Raw genomic sequence first — 18,918 nt, 5'->3', positions numbered from 1 at the left:
GTCTGTGTGTAAAGCAACCATACAACACGCACCTCACGTGGGACGAGGAACACACACAATAAGTGATGCCACACGGTAGGAGTTAAGTAAATACTCAAGTTTATCCAAGCAGATCACGTTAGATGCAGTTCATGAGGTAGCAGTACATTTCATAAGCTGGTAATACCACAAATGACATTCATAACATATCAGTACTGCCTGAGGTACAACTACCCTTCACCTAGAGGTACACGCGCGCTTCACTTTCCTGTAGTGCCTTAGGGGGGTGATGACGGCGCTAGGCGCGCTAACTGGTGACGACCTCAGAACGGGGCATCTAGCTCAGAGAGCTGCTCGTAATAGATGTCATTTAGCATTTCATTATGGAACATGAATAACAGCGCTCTACTCGTAATCAATAGCACGTAGCACTTCAACATGGGCGTGAATAACAGAGCGCTACTCGTAACCACTAGCATGTAGCACTTCAATATGGCACATGAATAACAGAGCGCTACTCGTAATCAGTAGTATGTAGCACTTCAATATGGCACATGAATAACAGAGCGCTACTCGTAATCACTAGCATGTAGCACTTCAATATGGCACATGAATAACAGAGCGCTACTCGTAATTACTGACATTGAGCACTTCAATCCGGCACGGGAATAACAGAGCGCTACTCGTAATTATTGACATTGAGCACTTCAATCCGGCACAGGAATAACAGAGCGCTACTCGTAATTATTGGCGCTGAGTACTTCAACACGAGGTAGGACAGTCAATGCGCCTCACGAAGCTTTTAGCGGGGAGCGCCCGGGACGGGAGGAGCGAGTCTCTCGGCTCCGGTGCAGTTCGTAGGGCACCGCGCTTCAGAGCAGTCACGGGGCACAAGGAGAGGATCCCTCGGCGGGGTCTCTCCGTCGCGATGGCAGGGGGGAACTCCCATGGAGAGGGGACCCGGGCTGAGGGTGCGGTGCGGTTCCCGACCAGTAGGGGGCGCACCAGGGGCAATCCCAGCCTCCGGGCTTACCTCGTTCTCGGCGTCAGACGGCGTCCGCTCCAGCGACGATGGGGAAACTCGGTCCCAGGCCTCGCGCACCTTCTCACACAGCTGCGACGGCAGCGGCGGGGCCCCGGACTTCTCACGGGCCTCGCAACTCTATTGAACTGGTGGCTTTCAAACAGTAGTCAATAATTTAATTACTTTCATTAATGCTGGCAGCCTCGCAGCTGACAACTTCAGTGATCAGTCTCAGACAACATTGCAGTCAGTACGTCTACTTCATGTTTGCTCATGACTGGATGGCTTCTTGGTCTCTTTCATTTGCTGTTCCAGATTCATTGACTTTGCTCCCTATTTTTGGCATTGTTCCACCTCTGGAAAATTTAGGTTTCACCCTTCTTTTCGAAAGACAGAGTGTTTCTTTCCACTGCCAACATCAGGGAACTATTTTAACTTTTTTTATTCAACATCATTTATTTAGCACTACATGGGAGTGCTTGTCCTGCTTTTTCCTGATACTGATACATGTCAGTGTTTCTCTCTCTCTCACACACTCTCTCTCTCTCTCTCTCTCTCTTCCCCTCCCCTCTTCCTTCCATTGCCTCTCTCACCTCCCCCGCCTTTCTCAACCTCCCTGCCATTTCTCTCCCACCACCCCTCTCCCATAGTCTGTTGCTCACTGCTACTGGCTTTATCAATGCTAGATGCTTTCAAAATTGTGATGGCACTGGCAAAGACTATAAAGCAGTAGAAACTTTTTTAAGTGTATTTTCTTATACTTACATGATGGAAATCATATTGTGTGATGTGAAGTGGTATGAGGCAATATGGTGGTCAATTCGAAAGTATACAAATAATGTTCCAAACAGGCCTGTAGTTTAATTTCAATACTTTCAAGTTGGCAGCATTTGAGTCTAAAAGCAAAGTCTTCGCCATCTTGGAAACATGGAAAATACACTTCCAAGATGGTTTGCTACAGCTATTGGTTTTGCCACAGCTGGCTCAATTTAAAAAGCTTTGGCAAATCCAGCAGCATAAAACAGCACACATTAGCATAACGAGACTGATTGGTGTTGGAATGTGTGATTCACTGTGATCAATGGAGCCCATAGGGTAAATTTACCAACAACTGTGGATTTGCCAATTCAAGGTTCCAGGTGCACAAACTCTTAGGAATTGATCAGCAAAGTTACAAATGCCAAACAAAATGCTGAACACATTTGAGGATGCGCATCTTGAAGTGTCCATCAGCATATGCAGAAGTCTGAAACTGCGAGAAGCAAGATGGCCGCTGACTGACCTCAGTGAGATCCGCTGCAGTCGCTCTCCCCCTGAAGCATCTAAAGCGTTGCAGATAATGGGACGCTATGCTTTCTCGCACCTGCCTGTTTCATTTGCTGGTCAGGCTGCTGGGTCTCGGAAGTCACGGCTGTCATGGCTGGTCGCGGAGATCAAGGAGACCGTCTTTGGCCCTACAGCTAATATCTCGAAGCCTTGTGCTGATAGCTGTGGAGCCTCAGTACCTTCAGTACCTTCAGAAGTGACGCTGGAGGCATTGGCAGGTTATGGCGCCCAAAGTGAGCAAGATTGCTAAGGAAACCTCCAAGGATCCTTTGATGGAGGCCGTGGGTGCCTCTGGTACCGTGGCCCCTGCCGAGCGGGTTCCAAATCAAGCTCGGCATGGGGCCCCCCCGAAAAGAGTTGACGAGAGCGGGAGCAAGTCAAATCATGCTGGCGTAGCTGGAGGGACTCGGCTTCGTGTTGCAGCAGAGGGTTCTTTGCGGCACCCGACTCTCGTGGAAGCGTTCATGTCGGCTTCCACCTACTCCCTCGGTGTAAAACAGAACGCCCCCAGCCTGACGGGGGCTGCAGCATTGGGTGCGTTGGGTGCCGCTGTGGTGACAAACTCAGCTCTGTCTTCGGCCCTGACTGAGCCCGCGGCTGAGATGTGTGAACAACCCGGACCGGAGCATGGCTTGCAAGCAAATCAGGACCTTGAAGCGGAAACCCAGCCAACGTTGTTGTCCTCCCCAGAACCGCTGGGAGAACAGGGTGAGACCACGAGTGCTGATAGAAACTCCATGGAATCTGATGCCCAGTCCTTCTCAGTAAGTGGTAATAGAGAAGCGACTAGGACAGGTGATAGCTGCCCTGCAATAATTATGGAAGCTGCCAAGACAGGTCTGATAGACAACACTGGCAATAATGGCCCAGTCACTATCACCGATGCTCCTCATAGGGCCATATCCCAGGATAATGCTGCAGGTCAAATCCTGATTCCACTATGATCTAAAAGGCCCCTGGGATCCACAGAGGGGGACAAGTTTTATTTGCTTAATGATGACTCTGAATCCCCAACGTCTAGTGATCCTAAAACCTCCGATGAGACAGATTCTGAGGAATCCTCCACCACACAAAAAAACGAAACACAGTAGGTTCTCTGCTTCGAAACGGTGGGCAAGATCCAGTGCCAAATCTGATTTGGCTACAGCTCGTAAGCTTGAATGGGACTATTCTGTCACAAATTTGACCTATGGAAGTGATTCACAGACTATTGCGCAAGGTGGATCCATTGGCCCTGAACCCGCTGCTCCACCCTCACTAGAGCTATTGTATTCTACTCTCAAACAGATGCAGGGGAAGGCTAGACTGGAGAGCTGAAGATCACTTCAAGCTACCAAAAAAATGCAGGGCTCCATGCGCAAAGTAAATAAACTGTGCACTGATATGGCGGAAAGGGTTACCCATGTGGAGGATAGAACTGTTGCCCTGGAGGATGAGGTTTCGAAGTTACAGGTTTTTACGGAATCTCAGGAAAAACAATCTCTGGATATGTGTTGGAAGCTTGAAGACTTTGAAAATAGGCAACGCAGAAACAACGTGCTGCTTTTAGGTCTGGCAGAAAAGGCTGAAGGGGGAAATATAATGTCTTTTGTAGTACCTTTGCTAAAGGGAGCTTTTCCTGATCTTGCCCACTGGAACTGGGACGTGGAGGTTCAGCGGGCACACCGCTTCCCAATGACGCAGAGGAAAGCCAATGCAGCTAGTCAGGGGGAGCGACCCAGAGCAATTCTAATCTATATTGGGAACTTTCTCCTTAGACAGGCCATAATCGATAGAGCAAGGCCAGACTCTAAACGGACCTTCGAGGGGCACACCTTTTTTGCCCGCCCGGATTTCTGTCACGGTGGAGCTGAGAAGGAGACTTCGGCAGCTGATAGCTCCTTTTCAGGGGATGGGTTGTGAGGCGTATTTGTTATTTCCTGCTCGGCTTAAGGTAATCAAAAATGGGAGAGTGCACATTTTTTTTTCTGAAGTCAAAGCACAGGAATATATGACAGAATTGAAGGATGCTAAGGGGAGGGGTGGCGCTAGTCGCTTGTCACCGGGGGGGCTCGACTGCTGATTGATCGTTGCTGATTCTGAATCTGTTTTTTAAATGGGAGATCTGGGTTGTGGCAACTTGAAGCTTAGACTTAGACTAGGTTGGTTAAACCTCCTCTCTTTATCACATGTTTAGATTAAAATAATAACTGGGTGGGGAATTGTTTGGTGTTCTTGGGCTTCGGGGGAGAGACTGCTGCGACTTGAGATGTGAGATCGGCTGCTAAATATAGGTCATGTCTGACCTATTTGCCTGTAAGGGTTGCTGGGGGGTGGGGGTGGGGGGTGGTCTTTCAGTAGGTGGGGTTAGGGGGGTGAGGTGGGGAAGGGCACAACATGGCACAGTACAGCACGTGAGGGAAACTTTGGTAAATAGTTATGGAAATGGGAAGCAGCTGAATTTTGGTAGCTTTCTTAGACCTGTTTTGGTTGAATTAAAGAGGCAATCAGGTTTATTTATAGAAAGAATTGTGCTTAATATGGGATAATGAGTCTTCGAATTGCTTCAATTAATGTTTGTGTGCTAAATGACCAAGGTAAAACACAAAAGGACGCTATTTTACTTAAAACGCTGAGAAGTGATATATTATGCATTCAAGAGACCCACATAGAGGGCACCAGAGGTAATATCCTTTAACAACTTGGATATAAGCTTATGGTCAATACCAAGCAAGGCACTCGAACAAGAGGGGTCGCTATCCGTACCCGGAGGAGGGATATAATAGTTTTAAAAAAAATTGTCTGATAGGTAGGGGTGGGCGGAATTTGCGAAATTCACTTTTGCAAATTATCGCGAAAATGTTAAAAATCTCCGCAAACACGCGAAAATATCGCGAAGATGCGGAAGTTTTTTTCCCGCCGGTCGCGGTATTTTCTGCGTGGTCGCGGCTCGCCAACTTACCCATGCGGTTGCTCACGGACGCGGCCATCTTGTTTTCACTTGTCTCGCGGTGCATGATCGTGAGAAGAAAGATGTGATTGCGCGACAAATGACGTTACTGCGGGCGCGAACTGACACGAGACAGTGCAAATGGCTACCAACAATCCAACATCTCATGGAGAACGCGACCGGATCGGGAAAACTTGTCTGCGAACGCAGGGATTCAGGTAAGGTGATCGCGCGCACGCGAGAATGTATTATTTTACAGCGCGAGCAAGCAAAACATTTCTGGTAAAATGCGGATTGCAGAAATTTTTACATTTTCGCGCTCTCCGCGGAACGCGAAAATGTCAAATTATCGCAATTTCCGCGAGCGGAACGGATTTTTAGCCCAGGCCTACTGTTAGGTGGGGCCGCTGGGCTTTGGTAGAATGCTCATGGGGAGGTGAAATTGTTACAATCTGCTCAGTTTAATGATCGACCGGCGATGATCCTGAGGTTTTTGAGATTTTGGATACTGAGCTTGCAACATGGCCCACTCCTGTAATAATGTGTGGAGATCTCAACATTAATGGGTTTGGTGGGCTCTGGGGTAAATTCGGAGGTGGATATTCTGGTTGGGAAAGGAGGGTTTTTAAGGCGCTTATGAATTTAGTAAAGATTAATGGACTCACTGATACGTGGGCTTATCTAAAACCCGAAGACCCCGGCAGTAAGTTATTTTCTGCTCCCACAAGGCTGTTTTTAGACTTGACTATTTCTTTGTATCCCATTTTTTTATCACAAGGTCTAGGATAGAGAAATACCCTCGGATATTGTCAGACCACAACCCTTTAGTCTTAACGGTTGCCTTTACTAGGGGGGGATGAGGCCCGAGCGTGTCTGGACTTTTGAAAGAGGGCTTCTAAAAGATCCCGAGTATGTGCTCCATATGAAAGGAATTTTGGGATATCAATCAGGGAAGCGCTTGCGCAGGGATAGTCTGGGATGCGTTCAAAGCAGGGGCCAGAGGGGAGACATTAAGTTATAGTCTGCACCAGCAGAAAAAGGCGGCATTGCAGGAGGAAACACTTTGTAATACTCTTATTGGGATGGAGGGGCAGCTTGCTAAAGCTAATAATATGGGCAAACCAATTGAGGATATACTGCTCCGATTTGCCCTAGCTTAAGCCGAAATAGGAGATCGGATTTCTGCCAAGGCTGCAGAAAGCTTTCTTGCTTAAAGAAAGCACTGCTATGAGTTTAGTGAACGGGTGGGGCACACACTAGCAGTTAGATTGAGGCAAAAGACTATAGCAGGGGAGATACTGGAAATTGTGAATGATAGCGGGAATCTAATTGCCGAACCACCCGGGAAACGGGAAGCATTCCGACAATTTTATCAGCGTTTATATAGTGAAGAACCTCAGATGGAGCGAAGCTCAATTCAGGGATATTTAAGCAAAATTCCCCTGCAGTGTATTGACCCTGAGGATAATGAGATGCCTGAGACCGCACTGACCCAGGAGAAGATCCTCGGTGCACTGAGCAGTCTACCCTCTGGTAAGGCTGCCAGACCGGATCAGATCCCACTAGAGTTTTACAAAACTTTTGTGGATGTAATTGGGCCTGATTTGGTCGATATTATCTGTCAAGCTCAAAAGGGTGGTTCTGTTCCCGAGTCTTGCGTGGGAGCAGATATTATCATCTTTTTGAAAAAGGGTAAGACACCCAGGGAACCCGGATCATACAGGCCCATTACACTTATGAATAGTGATGTTAAAATCTTTTCCAAAGCTATGGCGACACAATTAAAATATCTGATAGAGAAAAAATCCACCCATGTCAGCATGGGTTTATTTCGAGGAGGGGAACAATGCAGCATACTCGCCGGGTAATAACCCTATTTGATGCTACTGAGGTCTGAGGGGACCCTATGGCTGTGATGCTTTTGGATGCTGAGAAAGCATTTGATAGGGTTTCCTGAGACTACTGCTGGGAGGTTTTGAGATGGTTCAACTTTGGGAGAGGATTCATCGAAGCCATTCAGATTTTGTATTGAGCACCAACGGCTTGGTTAAGATTGTTTGGGGGATATACCGCACCTTTTTTTATTAAGCCGGGGACACAGCAGGGTTGCCCGTGTTCCCCTCTTCTTTTCGCCATATATATTGATCCTCTAATACGGCTTCTAGAGGCCAACAATGGAATTAAGCCTATTGTCTGTCAGGGGCTGGAAACAAAAGTACTGGCTTACGCGGATGACGTAGACATCATTACCTCTAATCCCTCAACTGCGCTTGCAGCAGTTGAGATGGTAGCGCAAGACTTTGGTAGGTTCTCGGGGTATGCCTTAAATAAGCAAAAAACCCAGATAATTAAGAATGGGAATACAGATTTGGACGATCCGCGAGTGACAGTATCAGCAGTCTATTTGGGTATTGACATTACGGCGGAACTGGGGAAGTCAGTGGCTAGAAACATCGAGCCTGTAATTGGGAAGGCAAAATTAGATTTTGACAGATTTAATAATTTACATATGTCAATAGTCGGCCGCTGTAATGTGGTAAAGATGGTGTTTTTACCCAAAATATTTTACCTGTTCAGAGCAATTCCCTTAGAATTTGAAAAACATTGGTGTGCTGCACTCGAGCACATGGTAAATCGGTTCATCTGGGCATACGGGAAAACCCAGAGGGCTCTTAGGTTTATGTCACAGCCTAGGGAAAGAGGTGGCTTTGCAGTCCCTGATTTTAAAACCTATTACTGGGCCGCAGCCCTTCAATATATCAGTAATTTATTTGGTGGATGCTCCACGGATCCCTGGGCCGAAGTAGGGCTCCCAGATGTGTATAAGTTACTACTAGGTGAAGATGCGGTGAATTGTTTTTTAAAATTTAGCGAGCCTAGCATTTAAGACCTTGTAGACAGCCTTTAAAATCTGGGCTACACTTAAGAAGAAGACGGGTCTTGGGAGAATACATTTCTATACTCAGCTTTATAAAAACGCTATGCTTCCTGGAATTTTCTCAGCTTCAACTATGGCAGAGATTCTGAAAGTTGGGGATTTAATACGGATTGATGGAATTCGTCAATTCAGTGATAATCAGGATGAGTTTGGCATCGAAAGAACCAATTTTTTTAAATATCTGCAGCTACGCAGCTTTTTCAGTAGGAAGGTGGGAGGGCAGAACGGCTTTGGTAAACTCAAACTCATTGATACTATAAGAGACGGTAGGAATTGCACTATAAAATCAATGTATGCCGAATTAGTAGTGATCAAGCAGGACGATTTAGAAAAACATGGAAAGAAATGGGCAGAACGGCTGGGTATAGATCCGGAGAAGTTTCTTGATTCATTAGAATTGGGTTAGATGGTTGTGTATTCTGCTGGGCTTCAAGCTCAGCATTATAAGACTATCTTTGCACTTTATTATACCCCAGCAAGGATTGCACAATGGGGGGGGCAGTTAAGAGTTAGTTGCTCTCGGTGTGTCTCCCTGGACGCCGATTTAGTTCACATGTTTGCGTCCTGCTCACTTCTTGAAAACTTAACGAATTCTATCGAGAAATTTCTTGACCAGACTTTGGGAGTGAAAGTTAAGTTAACCCCGGCTTTAATACTTCTTGGAGTTAGTAGTAACGGAGTGCGATATCCACACTTTCGCTTCCTTTTTCTGGCTATGGCCGTTGTGCGGGTATAAATAGACTCGGATGAATGGATCAAGCTGCCCCGACATTCCAGCATTGGCTTGCACGGCTGCCTGTACACGTTTAACTTGGAAAGAGGTATCTATGAGAGAAAGGGCAAAAGAGGGAGACTGTTGGGTAGGTGCATTTGGGCTCCTATTTTAAGCTTGAAGGAGTCTCAGGCATCTAATGGTCCGTGACCTATCTAAATCTGCAGGGGTGTAAGTTATTATTAGCTGTAGCCATAGTTATAAACTCTGATGGATAAACTGAGGTTTTTTTTTTGCCTCTTCTGACCATTTTGTGAAAAAGGATACATTTTTGTCTATTGATGAATTAAGAAGATGTGATTATTCCTCACGTTCTTATTAATTGTATAATTTATTACTGTGTGCTGTTTATATAAAAACTTTAATAAAAATATATTTTTTTTAAAAGAAGTCTGAAACTGCATTATTGTACATGCAATAGAGTGATGTGCGCTGATATGAGGCAAATCTGGAAGAACAAATGGGTACCTCTGTTGCTTAAACAGATAAACAGCAACTGCATGCCTACACATACATTGCAAAGCGCATCCTTTGCAACCCACATATTTTGAAACTTTTGCATCATGCATCCAAAATGTAATTCCAATCACTTCACAACACCTAATCGGTAAATATCAAATATTTACTCCTTCTATAGAGCATGACCTTGTGTTTAGAAAGACCAAATAAATGTACACTACTAATTAAACTCCTTCAAAAATATACAAATAAATAGTTCAAGAAATTATGAGGATAGCGACCACTGATGGGGGTTGCCAATAAATGGGGCCTAACTATGGTGTCATACGCTGATGACACCCAATTAGCGGTCGCACTAAATGGGAATACTGCGTTGGATGCCTCTAATTTTCAGAGAGCCCTTAAGGAGGTGGCAAGCTGGATGACGGATAACCGTCTCCAACTTAATGCTACTAAAACTGAAGTCTTGGTATTGGGCAAAGAAGCTCACCTTTGGGGAGACGATTGGTGGCCATCAGAGCTTGGCCAAGCCCCTATCCCGGTGACCCAGGTGAAGAATCTTGGGGTTTGGCTTGATGCCAATTTATCATTTACCCCTCATACAAAAAAAGTTGCGGGTACCTGTTTTGGTGTCCTTCAGAGTCTTAGGCCCATTTTTACATTTTTTGATGCCTCTACTAGGCAACTCATAGTCCAGGCTATGATTCTTTCTAGATTAGATTATGCCAGTGCACTTTTATTGGGCACCAACCAAGCAGAGCTTACACGCCTTCAGCGTATGCAAAATGCGGCTGCCAGAATGTTGGTTGGTCTGCCTAAGTTTTGTTCAGTTAGGCGCTCCATTTCTGATCTTCATTGGTTGCCCGTTAGGCAGAGGATAAAGTTTAAAGCATTGTGCCTGGTTTTCAAAATTTTGAAGTTTGCCTCTCCTCCTATTTTAGCTCAGACCATTTCTTATTACATCCCTGCTAGAGCATTACGATCAATGGGTCAATTTCTGGCTAAGGTTCCCCGTTTTAAAAAAGCCAGAGTGGGCGGCCGTTCATTTGGTGTCTTGGCAGCCAGCCTTTGGAACACACTGCCTGTTAGTATTCGTTCTATTTCTGACTTGCTGCCCTTCAGAAAGGCTGTGAAAACATTTTTGTTTCCTTTGGCTTAATGGTCGTGGTGTTTACTATGTGCTTGGTGTTATGTTGCTCGTTCTTTTATAGCGCCGGGACGCCGCTTGGCTGTGGCATCTGTGCGCTTTATAAATATAAATAACATAACATAACAACATTTTGAGTTTTGCTTACGATGATTTTGGCTTTTATGCTGCAGAGAGCCTTCTCTCGTCTGCAGGACATGGACTTGCTTTGCATGGTTCTAGGTAGAGCTATTTAAAATATTGAGCTGAAATGTGAAATCTATAAAATCTGCTTTTAACACAAGATGGATCAAGAAAGTGTTCTACTAGGTGAACATTTTCACATTTCAAAAAATTCTGCTGTTTGTGGAATTTTCCCTTTTGCCAGTACAACGACAAAGCAATGAAAATTCACAAAACAGTGATATTTTGCAGTAATTCCCAGATTCAGTAAACCACAAAAATGGTAGTTCATGGTGTTGTTTGTGATTCGCAAAACAAAAAATAAATTTGCACCCCTGGACTAGTTTTGAGTAAGACAATATATATATTCATTTGGGGGCATAACAGCAATAACCGGCGATAATTATCGCTAAGCGCACTTAGCGCTAGGATAATTATCGCCGGCTAGCGTGGATTTTTATCGCTGAGATAGCATGCTATTAGCAACGCTTATCTCAATATCTCATTAGAGATGCAAAGCTGGGCATTAAGAATTCCTGCGCTAACGCAAGTTTTCACACGGTAGCGTGAGCTTGCTAATTAGGCGATAAAATTATCGCTGCTTTTTGGCCGAAAATGGCTGCAAAAGCGGCGATAATTCTATTGCCTCGCCTTGCTGATATGCCCCTAAGTTTTTGGCTGAACAGTTGTGCTCTTTTTGTAGGAAACTACAGACTTGCACTTTTTACAATATGTGATGAAAATAGAGATTTTGCTTTGGAGAATCCTCAACTTTAAATTACAAATAGTGATGCGGCGTAAAACTCGAGAGCAGATGGAGGACAACACAATGATAATGACAACGTGGCTAGCTTGCAGATGGCTAATATTTACAAAATTAGAGTAAACCTTCTCAGTAGGACCTTACCTGGATCCACTGGTCGGAACGACTGTCCTCTGGTGGACAGATCCTTAGCTTGCAGTTTGCTCTCTGTACCAGATCTGAAACTTGCTCTAAAAAGGTTTGGTTGTAAGGCAGACTGGAAAAGACAACATAGGAAAGTGAGAATAGAACACGTCTTCATTTCGCTACAGTATGGTCCACACCTTTCTCCAAAAAACATGCATTAGTAAATGACTGTATTTGGTAGAGGTCCACTCTTAAAATCTAGAGTACAGAATGGGTCAGGAAGTAATACTAATGTGCATGCACTTTTGCAACACAGAGCAACCCAGAGAGATATGCATTATGAACCTCCAGAGACAGGGAGGGTTCACTCACCGTTCTATTGTTCTGCAATAAAGTTTAGGGTCTTCTTTACTTGACCCAGTGGGAATGTTTTGACACATCCTGTTACCTCCTTCCTCCAAATCCTCTGTTCTCGAGGTAATAGGAAGTTCCTCTGTGAATGAACTCGAGCTGGATGAGGATAATGCCTCTGAATCCTATGTCACATCTGGACCCTAATTGTAAACATAGTTCATCAGACTACTAGGCGTTGCACCCCAAGATATGGACACCCCAGCAGGGCACGCAAGCACAACATCAAGACCTTTCCCATATAGGATCTCAACAAATACAGCATTCTGTACACTGCATACTCTTCATGTAACATCCTATGAACCCAATAAAGTGCTGTGGCATCCCTCAATGTGAAATGATGATCTACATTAATACTACAGTACAACACACTAGACAGATGCTGCCTTTTTAAAATGAAAGGCTATCATCCAGCATTAGACATCGTGTAGGATGAACCGCCATTGTCAGAGTAGACATGATAGCCAACCAGCAGGCCAGAGACAGCTCTTTCTCTCCGGTGTGTGGAGCCAGTGGCTTCCCCTTCCTTACCTGCAGACATAGACCTCTTGAGGTGTCAAGGTGTTTGGGGTCATTATCCATGGGGCAACTCTGAAAACAATCTCCTCTGTAAACACTGGGCTTTCCGGCAAACTCTGAAGGAAAAAAAAAAAGGAATAACATTGCTGACTCCTCACAAAGGCAGAGTTTGTGTTATATGCTCCGATTCAAGCAAGAACATCTTCCCCCACAACCATTTCCTTCTTACAAAGTTCTTCACCACGTCCCTAAAATGGACCCTTGAGGTGAAATGCAGCATTTCACCTTTGCCCAATTTCCTTTAAAAAAATACAATGTTCTTTGATAACCAATCAATTTCTCATTCCCTGCTCTGTTCCTTTCTTTGATCCGGCCTTGTCTAGCTCTGATGCTCTACTCCTAGTACTTCACCATGCAGCAATGACATCTGTAGAGGGGGGCAGATAAGGACCATGCCACAACTCCATTTGTCCTGGCCTCCTTGTGTCCAACGACCACAACTGTTGAATGGGCCAGAGGGCAACCCAGAAAACAAGCACTTCAAACACCGATAGGTTGCGGTCTTGGGACCAAATATCTTTGTCAATGCTTTTTGGGGATCCTTAACTGCATCTGTAAAAGCAAAATGTCTTTTACCAATGCTATTTAGCATTGGCAGAAAAATTTGCAAAGAAGCAGCCACTTTCGGTTGTTGTGTTATTCGGTATGCAAGCACATGCATCACCACGCATGCACGTATAAAATGACAAAGGTGAGATTTTATTTTATATTTTTTAGTGACCACTCTGGGATGGGGTAGCACCACTTAGATCATTCCATAACAAAAAGAATTGCTAAGTGTGCAAAAGCACTTTTGTGAGGCAGTAGTGGCTCCTGCAGGGAGTGCTGCGGGTCGGTGGGCGCGGGAGGGTCAGGGTGGGGGGTAGTAAACTCTGAATTAAGGCCGAACGGAATTCAGTAACGAAATAAGGGGCATATCAGCAAGGCGAGGCGATAGAATTATCGCCGCTTTTGCGGGCGTTTTCGGCCGAAAAGCGGCGATAATTTTATCGCCTAATTAGCAAGCTCACGCTAACGCGTGAAAACTTGCGTTAGTGCGGGAATTCCTAACGCCCAGCTTTGCATCTCTAATGAGATGCAAAGTGGGCGTTCCTGACCTGACATGACAGGAGAAATGTCGCTAAGAGACATTTCTCTTATCATCAAGCCCCACGCTATGAAGCATAGCGGCAAGAAAAGTAGCGATAACCCCTGTTATCACTACTTTCTTTACGCCTGCTTCAGGACTGACTTAGCCATGATATCCTATGGAAGGTGGATATCATGGCTAAGTTTGTGAGTCCCTATCAACAAACTAACGCCACATTGCGTGAGATTATCGCTGGGTTTCCAGCGATAATCTCACGTTAGGCAGTTAGCGCGAGGATTTTTATCGCTTTTGAGATAAGCGCTGCTAATAGCACGCTATCTCAGCGATAACAATCCACGCTAGCCGGCGATAATTATCCTAGCGCTAAGTGCACTTAACGATAATTATAGCCGGTTGTTGCTGATATGCCCCTAAATAAATAACATGAATTACCTTGAGCACGCTGCAACGCCAAACCGGCGATGCAGCACGCAATGTAATTTGTTTTATTTATTTATTTAGTTACTGAACTCCATTGTTTTGAGGGCCAGCAGCAATTTGCTGTATGGTCCACCAGAAAACAAATGATGAAATTTTTTTTTTAAACAACCTTGGGGGTTGGGAGTTATCAATGGAGGAAAGGGTAGGGGAGCTACCACAAGGAAGCAACGGGGAAAAAGCGAGTGGAGTTTTAAATTAAAAATGGAATCAGGTGAGGAGAGAGTCATGCAGCACACATGGGAGATAGCAATAAAGGTGGGTCAGGGGAGAAATACACGGAGAGAGCAACTTGTAGCACAGGGTGGGGTTGTTTTGGCAGGCAGATAAAAGCACACAAGGAAGGGGGAGGAGGGAATTTAGCAAGGGGTAAAGGACAGAAGCTAGAACAAACATGCATTCTCATGGATTGTTCAAACTTAACGAAAATAGTAGTTCCATAAAAATGAGCAGGGGAAGAATACAGGCCAGTTAAGTATAAGAATGGTAAAGAGGCTATTCACCAGGAAGGGACAAACACAAGAGAGACAAGGAAAGCCATTGACTAGGAAGCAAGCAAATGAGTGTGACAATAAAGCCAATCAATGGTAAGCAATGATTGGGCTAAAAGCCTACTGTATGTTCTTGGTAAGCCCAAAATAAATCTTTTCCAACCTAACAGCATGTGCTATCTGTCAGGGAGACCTAAAACAGACATTGCACCTTATCAGATGGCTTAAGGTGTCCATTTTGCTATATACATTGCTATATACACAAGTACATAAAAAGTTTAAAGATTTTAAGTAAAAACACACATATATATATATGATCAAGGCCGTTTTACCGGCCGAAACGCATCATGGCAGACAGAAGGGAGTAAATAAAGAATTACCTTAAGCACAGACGAAGAGGAGTTTGTGCGTTCATTTTCGCTATGCGCTTCGCGCTGGAGGTTCATGAATGCTGGCGGTCGCCAGTAGGTAGTTATAGTTAGGACCAAGTTTCCTTAGGAAGAGCATTTTTTGTTTTGCTTATAACTTTGGCGTTGTTTCATGAATCTTCACGAAATTTTCCAAACTAATTTTTTGTTCATATCAGCTGCTTTTTTGGAAAGTTTGGGGGTGATTTGTTGAGAAAAAAGGGGGGTCCCAAAACGTGTTTTCTCCAAGTTGAACGGGTGAACAGAATTACCCCAAATTTGGCAGGGAGAAGGGTCTTTGTCTAGAAAGCACGCTTTTTTTTATTTGGTGTAAATCTGTTCAGTAGTTTTGGAGAAATATCGAAATTTACAGATAAAGATATTTAAGAATTCTGCCTTCTGATTGGCTGAGGGCTTACGAGCTTGCTGCTTATTGGCTGAGAGCGGTGCGAGCGGTTGCAACTAGGAAGTGTTGGCAGCCATTTTGTGATTCCATTGAAGCAAGTAAGGGGAAAAAAGGGCGAAAAGAGTAGGAAAGAGGAGGGTAGGAGCGCTGTGAGCTCTGTGGGGTGGTTAGGGTGTGCTACACAGGTAGTGTGAAGCGATGTATTCACCCCTATCAGTTTGAAAGTGCTGTTTTGCCCAGAGTGAGATTGTGCTGAGGTGAGGTGCCGGTACACTCGGGGATGAAACCGTGAGCTGATTGCTGTAAACTGATGTGCTCAGGGTGCTGTAGCATACTGGCTGCTGTAGCATAGCTGTTCAAGTAGTGTTAGTATGGGTTTAGACTATAGCACTGTGAGCTCTGTGGGGTGGTTAGGGTGTGCTACAAAGGGAGTGTGAAGCGAAGTATTCACCCCTAGCGGTGTGAAAGTGCTGTTTTTCCAAGAGTGAGATGGTGCTGAGGTGAGGTGCCGGTAAAGTCGGGGATGAAACCGTGAGCTGATTGCTGTAAACTGATGTGCTCTGGGCGCTGTAGCATACTGGCGGCTGTAGCATAGCTGTGCAAGTGGTGTTAGTATGGATTCAGACTATAGCGGGAGTGGGAAGCAAATTACTCACCCCTACCGGTCTGAAGACTCGAATGGAGTGTTTTAGCAAGCAGGAATAAATAAATAATCGTGTAGAATTTAATGCAGAATGCTGCAATGCCACAGAAGACAAATGGTGAAATCAGGTGTGGGTAAGAAAGTGGCTGTGTGGGATAAAGCGATGGAGTCTGCAAGTTATATAAAAAGTGTCTATATTTAAGTGCCATAAATGAAACCACTGCTGCAAGAGCTAAGGCATCCAGCTGAGGCAAACTCCAAACGCTTCTGCTGTATTCAACCCTAAGCTCCTGCATCAGTCAATTCCACATTACATGTTACAGTTCCATGTGACATAAACAATACCTAATAGACATGAATGACTGTGAATTGAACAATGAAAATAAAGGTAGGATACGATTACCACACTGTGCCAACCAGTTCCTAAACAATGCCGTGGCTTTTGATCTTGATCGCCAGCTCGTAAGCAGAGGCTGAGGATGAGCTAATTTATGTGAAAGGGCTTCATGGATAACAGGCAGGCAGAGAGACGTGTGTACTAAGAATAGATATGGTTTCAAAATGGATGTCGGGTTTAGGCTAATTTAGCAAGTAAAGAGCGTATTTGCATAGGCCATAAATCATCCATCCCTGGTTAGTGTGGAGACGTAAGGGTCAATAATGAAAACAGTTCAAATGCCTAAGCATACTTAGAAAGTTATTATATGAAAATAGTTCAATTGAAGTGTATTAAAAAAGTTAATGGGAAGAAGTCAAAAAAGTTGGAAAAGATCAATTCAAGAATAAAGTGAATTTCTTACAAGTCTTGGAGATTGCAGTCCGGAAGTTCTTCAGCGGCTTGAGATGCGTAATGTTCCAAGAGGCGATTTTTGCCATCGTGTGAGAAAAGCGGAGCGATCCAATTCATATCCTCAAAGGGACAGTAATGTTCTTCGAATGTTGGGGCGGCAATTTGAATTGGCAGGCAATCTGCGATGTTGTCAAAGGTCGCACATTGCAGGAGATCTTTCGCGGCTGCGCAGAAATCCCATTCCACCAGGATACCTTTTTGCATTGCATCCGCCATTGCTCCACTGCCCGAACAATCAAGTTCATGGTTTTCAAGATACTCCATTACCTGCTGGATATCGAGAGCGTTTGCTGGGATGTTGGCAAGCCATAGATCCATTCGCCCGTCGATTGGGCAAGTTTTGCAATAAAAAGATGGTTGCACGCAGATTGTATATGTGTAAATAAATGTCATGTTGTAGCTGGCTCCGATAATAGATATAGGCCTGGGCGGTAAATTCCGTTCCGCTCGCGGAATTTGCAGAATTTGGGTAATTTTGCTTTCCGCGGAGAACGCGAAATTGGCCAAAATTCTGCTTTCTGCGACTTCGCGAAATTTTTTGCTTGTTCGCATTCTCAAAATGCGTGTTCGCGAGACATTTCTCCCCGAGCACGCAAACAGCGATTGTGAACAGGAAAAAAGCATCGCGAACAAGCAATTCCACGTGCTCGCGGAATTTCTGCGTGTTCGCAGAGATTTTTTTACCGTTTCGCTGAGATTTGCGTAACACGATTACGCAAATTCCGCCCATCCCTAAATAGATAGAGGCAGGCAGCCGAAAAGTTGTTCCATTTTTTCACGGTATTGATGTAGCTTCACATAGAGGCGTATTCTGTCGGACATGCTTGTTACTACAGGGAGTGCAGTCATTTTTAACAAGCTAAAATATTAGTAGGATGGCCGCAAACAGAGCGTGAATTATGGGCACTGTTGCTGTCATTCCAGAGATGATCGAATGAATGAAGTCTGGTATTAGACTAAAAACAGTTTGAAAGCCTGTGAGAAGGCCGGAGGAGACAGTATTAAAAACGTGTGCCAGACCTTAAATGTCAGATGTGTTGAAAATTGTATAACAATTCACAAAGTGTAATGGGAGATTCGTATTTAAAAGGGAGTGTATTTTACTTGAAGTTCGTGCTATCTGCAGTCGATAAATTACTTTTCGAGAAGTGAGGGACACTTCTGTTTGAAACAAAAGCGCTTTCAGTTTGCTCCGTTTAATAAAATCTGTTTTCAAAGTAGGTATTGAAGGCCAAGTTGAACTTTGGGAGTTACTTTGTGTGGGTGGGAATAGAGATTGCCAGAGGAAGTTATCCGGTTTGAAACAGTACGGACATATGGTATGCCAGCTCACATTGCGTAGCAGTCCATGTTAATAAGAAGCAGATAAATGCCGTTAGAAAGCTGTGTGAATGTTGGTCTGATTGTGGGAGTTGGCGTGCTTTTAAGAAAGCACACAAGATTGGGGGCTGTAAGCTTAGAAGCGTCGTGCATTTGGACATTCTTGCATAGTAATGAATGACTGCAATTGTCGTCCCACTTTTCACCTGTGAGAAAAACTTTGGTATCTTCTTTATGACAGCGATATGTAAATGGGAGAAACCACTGATCATAAATAAACGCGCTACCTTATATAATCACATACAACATGACAAACAACATGTACACCTAGCAGACACAACGACACTACGTACTGTGAGAACCGTGGCTAGCCATGTACACAAAACAAACATAGCATTCCCCCTGACACAGCCGATTGAGCGCTGAGACAGGGAAACTCCCCTCCACCCGCCATCACCGCTAGAAGGGCAGACACGCCCACTTCGAGGCCACGCCCCCTTGCTGTATTTAAACGCTGAGCACTAGCGCGGCTTCAATCTTGTTTGTTGACCTCTGAGGCGGAAGCCGGAGGTGTGTTTGTTTGTATCCTGTGCCATTTCTAAACTGACAATTTATCTTC

At 44.7% G+C, this 18,918-nt stretch overlaps 1 protein-coding gene across 1 annotated transcript in view; it reads right to left on the bottom strand.

Moving 5' to 3' along the window:
• LOC146867922 (protein-arginine deiminase type-1-like) overlaps positions 1–18,918 on the bottom strand; it is a 468,509-nt gene that overhangs the window by 143,355 nt on the left and 306,236 nt on the right. Inside the window, exons 8-9 of the mRNA XM_085608649.1 lie at positions 12,568–12,671; positions 11,644–11,755 (exon numbers count right to left, since the gene is read on the bottom strand). Of these exons, the coding sequence (XP_085464775.1) occupies positions 11,644–11,755; positions 12,568–12,671 (216 nt within the window). The remainder of the gene's footprint in view (positions 1–11,643; positions 11,756–12,567; positions 12,672–18,918) is intronic.

The sequence above is a fragment of the Triturus cristatus genome, chromosome 1_2 (assembly GCF_964204655.1).
Source record: "Triturus cristatus chromosome 1_2, aTriCri1.1, whole genome shotgun sequence".
In the NCBI taxonomy this organism is placed as follows: domain Eukaryota; kingdom Metazoa; phylum Chordata; class Amphibia; order Caudata; family Salamandridae; genus Triturus; species Triturus cristatus.
This window is presented reverse-complemented; position numbering and strand designations above follow the sequence as displayed.